Here is a 6,409-nt window from a genome sequence, read left to right as displayed (position 1 = left end):
AAAAAAAAAAAAAAAAAAAAAAAAAAAATACTTTACAAAGTAATATATGGAAGGACATGAACAGGACAGGGTTCTAAGGAAAGGATTCCAAGATGTCTAATTTATATTCTTTGGTTTTTCTCAAATAAATAGAAAAAGGTTGAAAAATATCTTAGTAAATTTTTTAAAAAGAGATAAAATACCCTAATAAGAATTCAAAGCTACAAACACGATCATAACACAAAATACAAAGTAACAGCTTAACCAATGTTATTCATTGTCTGCCAAGCATTCATTATGAGGCAGAAAGAACAAAAAAGTAGACTTTTTACTATTCTAACTTTTTAATATATGTAACTAACATACATCAGGTTGGAACTGAACAATCAGGACTGGTAAGGACTGGGTGACAGCAAAGCAAATTAAGAACTTAAAATATGACCTTTATCCTAAATGGGTAGTCTTGTGGCTTTTCATGTGATGAGAACCATGGGGCAACACTCATGGATCTATATGAAACAGTTTGGAAAGTGATATACAAGTAATTCAGTTAGACTGCTAAACATGTAAAATTTAAGATCTGTGCCAGAAATTGTAGAATTAGTAGGAAAAACCAACATAATGTTTACTACAGATATAGACAGGAAAACAATCAAGAATAATAAATATACATCAGAAAGGAATTAAAAATCAATAAATTTTATAGAACAATCTCAATATTCATAAATATAATAACAATATTTGAAAACAAAGCATATCTAAGTGTGTTCCCACAGAGCAAGAATAGGGCTGTTTGTAACATAAGGAGGAATAGGAGGTGTAAAGTAAATTACACCTACTGAATTACTATACAACCAATCCTCTTATATTTTCTTCATAAAGTCATTAATTTGCAGCAGAAAAAAAAGTTTGAAATTAGAGATTATTTCAACCCCCATTATCTACATCTCTAGCTGGCTTAGATCATGCCTCAGGCAAAAAGAAAAGGGGAAGAGGAGAAACTATTAAAGTATTTAAGAATGGCATTTAAATAAGTAAAAGGTAAGTAAAAAATAATGATGTATTTGAACTATAAAGCTGCATTTTAAATTTTTTTTAAACCAAACCGTGTTATGTTAAATTATCTCTACAGTTCTTTGCAACACTAAATTTCTCATAATTCTATGAATTTCAAATGCAGTTATTGAGAAGTCATATTATTTCTTAGCAGATAATCTTACAGCACCATCTTCTGGTATAACATCACTGTGCATAGTCTAACAATCAGAAAATAACAATCATGTTACTATCCTGGTTTTATTTAATAAAACCTTATGGTACATGAAATTTAAAAATTCAAGATATAATAACAAACTGGGTAACTAAAGAAAGATGTTCTCTGTTAAGCAAGAGCAGAGGTTACCTAGCACTGGTCTCATGACAGACAAAACTGAATTGAAATCAAGATTTTGGAAAGGTTCAGAAAATGGAAGGCTAAAAAAACTAGGTTTACCAGATCAACAGAATATATGAGTGATGGGTACTAGCAGTCAGATTTCTAAGATTGAAATGTTGGCAGATGGCAGTGATGACTACAAGCCATACTGCTGCCTATACCAAAGATCAGAAAAAACAACTCTACATGAGGCAAAGATTTAAATCAGACACATAGAAGGGAAAAATAAATTCTGTTCCACCAGAAGCCATAAGAAAAATATATGACACATACAAAATATATATACACATACAAACATATATACTCATATCATAAAAGACATAATATTCCCTAATGTTTAATTTAGTCCTAACTAGACATAAAGGAATGAGTAAGTCTATACCCCTAAACAGTGGGTGTTTGCTCAGAAGTCACTGTTTTTAGCTAACATTTATTTGCCTCTATGTGCCATGCTCTGTACTAAGCATTTTAAATGGATCTCCTTTAAGTCAACTTAGATAAATAATCCACTTAGTATCTCTACTTTTCATTTGAGAGAACTGACATTTGAAAGTTACCTAAATGGCTAGTGGTTAAGTAGCACACAGGTGGCAAAGCTACACATAAAGCCAGTTTGACTCCAGAGCCTGAAGACTAGAGTGACTTGCAATTTACCACATACTACTAATCTACATTAAACAGTAAAGCATACTGATGCATTCCGAATGCACCATCAGAGAATTTAAACGGTCTGACTCTTCCACTGACCCCACAATTTGAGAGATTAGAAACAAGCAGGGTTTTTTTTTTAAAGTTAACTTTCAGTGATGTCATACAGTTAACATTTACTATGTGTTAGTCACTGTTCTAACTCATTTAATCCTCACAAAAGCCCTGAGACACTGGTACTGCTATCATTCCTATTTTATAGATGAGAAAAACCAAAGACCAGATATGTTGAAAATTTGCTCAAGGTCACTAAGTTACTAAATGAGGTGCCAGGGTTTGAACCAGACCAACAGGCTGCAGAGTCTATGCTCTTAACCACGACTCTGTGTTATATCGTACTATAGACTCAAGTATTCTATGACTGTACAACTACAAAATAATGACTACTTACTGGAATGACAACCAAGGGAGACGACGCTCACTACTTAGTGCATCGTTAGTTCACTGCATTGTAACGCCATCTGGTTTGACCTACTGTAATGCTCTATTAAACAGAATATTATGAACACATTTTTCTTCAATTATTTGAGATAAACAGAGAAATTCTGAATAGTTCAATCTAGTTTTTAATAAAAGAAAACTAAACTGGAAATCAAACAATTTACAGGGAAAAAAGAGAAATATTAACCAACTATCTGTATCAGTGACTTACCTTGAAATACTTCCTTCTCATTCGAGTCATGTTCATCAACATAACTCCAGAGTTTATTCCAGTTTTTCCATAGTATGGATGTCTGGCAAAGCGATTATACCATCCTATTCGAGGCTCCTCATGTTCTGGTGCCATCGCAGCAATTTGTGTCGAATTAAATTTCTTTAGTAAAGACCAAATATCATCGACGGGTCGTAAAAAAAGGATATCAGTGTCAACATACAATAGTGAGTCAACTTCTTTCAGGATTAGCTATGAGGAGAGATATTTGAATCATTAACTATAATTCTATTTATTTAAGAAAAACATAAAAGAGTCTTTAATTATAAAAGATATACCTAAGAGATAAGCTAATTTACATTATTTTTTAAAGTAATTTTTCCTAAATGTCATTTTTGACAATTGCACATATAAAGATAATATGCTAATCTTTACTAACTTTCAGAGAAGAAAAGCTATAAAAACAAACCAAAACAAATAACTCAATGCTAACAATTGAGAGAATAAAAGCAGTATCTTCAAAGATCAAGGAGGAAATGTTTTTCATAATAGAAAATAACATTAATTTAGGTGATTTGTATCTCAAAGCCTGATTTCCTGAGATAAATACAGAAATAAACCAATACAAACTAAGATGTTCTTAACTTGTTCCCTCCACCTCCAACACTGACACTGTTACATAATTTGAGAATCAACTAGCAAAAATTGGAACCCAGGTTATAAGGATTCTTATTTCTATGCTTACTGTCTCCCAACAAATCAAAGAAAATGTGCACTTAGCAACAGGTGAAGACTTGTCTTAGAAAAAAGATTAACTATGTTGCGTTTCCTGAAAATGTAAATCTCCAACATGTTCCTTCCCAGAGATTTTCAAGTGTGATTTTTGTATTTCTGTCTTGCCCACGAAATTTAGAATCTGACTTCTGCAAATTTAAATATACTCCCTATCTTAGTCTATTAGCAAGATTCAATGAATAGGTTAAGAAAATATAATGTAAACAAGAGCTTGATCCTCATTCTGCTATTTTTCAAGAGCTGCTACCTCTTCCTGCAACGAAAGTTAAGCTACCACCTTAATGAGCTGCTACTAGGCTAAATTCATCTAGTTCCTTCCTTAGTTCACTATCAGCCGATTTATTATCAGCCTGGGGAAAAGATCTGATGGTGGACTGCAGAGCTTAAGTAGGAAAGGTTCACTTGCTCAAAGACCTCAATTAAAAAGGGGTATATGTGTGTGTGCCTGTGTCTGTCTGTCACCTTTTTGGGGGGAGGGGAGTAAAGAGAATTGTTTTTAATAACAACATTCTGCGCATCTGTACCAGGATACATCATTTGTTTACAGACTGCTGTACTCTTAGCAGACTAGGAAGATGCTGCATAAAGCCCCAGTTCAATGTTGGGAGCCACTGCCAACTAGAGATCAGACACAGGGTTAAATAGTCATCACATGGGTATTTTTCTATGGGTCCTTTTAGGGGAAGGAGGCACTGGCACAGTTTATATTATTATAGTTCTTTTCATTTATTTCAAAGGAAGAGAAACTCAGCAAAAAAGTTTACCCCTAGGAAAAAGGCATAAATTTACCTAAATCTGGGTAGAAAGATGCAGAAGTAACAGTAAAGCAGGAGGACAATTTGATGGCTTTCAAGTATTTTATTTTAGTACTTAAAATTCCATTTAGGAATTTAACTAGATTACATCTTTAAATGATCTGGCGAATTGTATATGATAACACCAACAATTAAACTTGTTAATAAAGTGTTAACAAAGTGCCATAGTGCCAAGGGTTAATAAAGTGCCGTAACAAAATGACAGAGAAATGGCCATAACCTCATGTTTTTCTTGCATCACTCATTATTTTTTGAATAACATATGTGTGTGATTACTTGTTTAATGTCTGTCTTCCCCATCAGACAATAAGCTCTATGAAACCGAGAAACCTGTCTGTTCTATTCATCCCTATACACACAGCACTTCAGTGCAGATGACTAGCAGAAAATAGGCACTCATATTAATTGATGATTGTGATACTGCAATAATTCAAAATAAAATTTATTTTAAAAACTTATAAAGCCTACATGAAGTATCTAAAACTTCTTAGGTTTTTTCCCAATCTTAATCCCTTATTTGTGTGCCTTTTACAATGGAAGGGAAGAAAGATCCTAAAATTCAAAATTTTTTATGCACAGCAACAAAGGCACTGGTTAGGCAGAGCTGACTATCAAAATTGTAACTTAAATTTAAATCTTACTGATATCCTGTATTTGGTAAACTATGTTCTTAATATGCTAAGGATTGCCTTAGTTCACTTAGCAATAACAAGTAATTAAAAGTTCTTCCCCATAATTCATATACTTTCCAGAAACTTGTGTGCTTCTTAAATTCAGTATTTCTACTACCATACGTATTTTTTTATTGCAATACCATAAGTATTTTAAACATCACAGTGGTCCAAACAACTACTGTGAATTTTAAAACTGTGGGTAAAATCAACTCAAAATGGAAGAGGTAACCTTACTTCAGAACATTTTTAGATAAAAAAGAAAAAAAATTAGGGTTTGATACCAGAGAAAACCACCAAAGAATAGCCCCACTAAATAAATGGTTCCCATTTTCCCTTTGAGTTTACATGCTTTAAATTTTGTTACTGTGTTTAAGTATCAGTTAGAATAGATAGACTGGCTTGGTGTAAGACTGAAATTATTATTTAATGATGCAGTCTACCTCACTTCCCAACTCTAAATGTAGTCCACAAGTTGAAGGTGATATTGCCATTGCACTTCTGCTGGCAACAGACTTGGCTTCATTAAGATCTAGCAAACCTCTATTCCTTCTTAGAGATAAGACAGTTCATAGCAACTGAATACATTAAAATGTAAGTAATGGTATTTCAACAGAAATAACTAAAAATTTTTCATTTTTAACAGGGGTTATTTGACTTGTTCTACGTGAATTTTTTCTCATGTTCAAAAGGAAAATATTAATAGCATACATGCACATGTCTATTTATTTAACTGGATTTATTTAACCGATTTACATGTTAACTCTTCAGAAACTCATCTATGTAAAAGTAAGGTTCAAATTTAAAAAAGAAAAAAAAACTGGGGGGAAAACTTACTGGCAAGAACAATCTCTGGGAAGCACATGGTTTAAAGAGCTTTTTCCATTCCGCAGCATTCTCAGTTGGAAAGGTTATAGGGTATAATGTATAATTAAATGTTTGTAGAAATGACCAGCTTTCAAGCTAAAAAATATGAAATAAAAAAAAGAACCCAGTTTAGATTTATTTCACTTTGAATTTTCTCTGTAAAATAATAAACCAACAGATCACAAAACAAAGGAGCTAAAAATTAAGATAATTTTATGTTGTACATAGTTAAGAGAAAGATTCTTCTTCTCCACCATTTTGTTTTCATTCACAAATCTAAAAATCATAGTAATATGCCAGCAAGACTTCACCATTAAGATCTGAGGCACAATGAAAATTATCAGGGTAGGAATCACAAAATCAGAAAGTTGAAGGAGCCTTGCAAGTGTTCATCTCCCTCAACTTTATCTAATGTATAAATCTTCTCAATCTCTAAACAAATTAAAAATAGAAAAATTAAACACTAATATTATTACCACAGTATGTA

The 6,409-nt window shown here is 32.4% G+C and overlaps 1 protein-coding gene across 2 annotated transcripts in view; it reads right to left on the bottom strand.

The window, feature by feature from the left end:
* GXYLT1 (glucoside xylosyltransferase 1) overlaps positions 1–6,409 on the bottom strand; it is a 46,934-nt gene that overhangs the window by 15,677 nt on the left and 24,848 nt on the right. For both annotated transcript variants that reach the window (XM_012638434.1, XM_012638435.1), the window contains 2 exons: positions 5,893–6,018; positions 2,775–3,026 (listed from right to left, as the gene is read on the bottom strand). In XM_012638434.1, the coding sequence (XP_012493888.1) occupies positions 2,775–3,026; positions 5,893–6,018 (378 nt within the window). The remainder of the gene's footprint in view (positions 1–2,774; positions 3,027–5,892; positions 6,019–6,409) is intronic.

The sequence above is a fragment of the Propithecus coquereli genome, unplaced genomic scaffold (assembly GCF_000956105.1).
Source record: "Propithecus coquereli isolate 6110/MARCELLA unplaced genomic scaffold, Pcoq_1.0 Scaffold13, whole genome shotgun sequence".
In the NCBI taxonomy this organism is placed as follows: Eukaryota; Metazoa; Chordata; class Mammalia; order Primates; family Indriidae; genus Propithecus; species Propithecus coquereli.
This window is presented reverse-complemented; position numbering and strand designations above follow the sequence as displayed.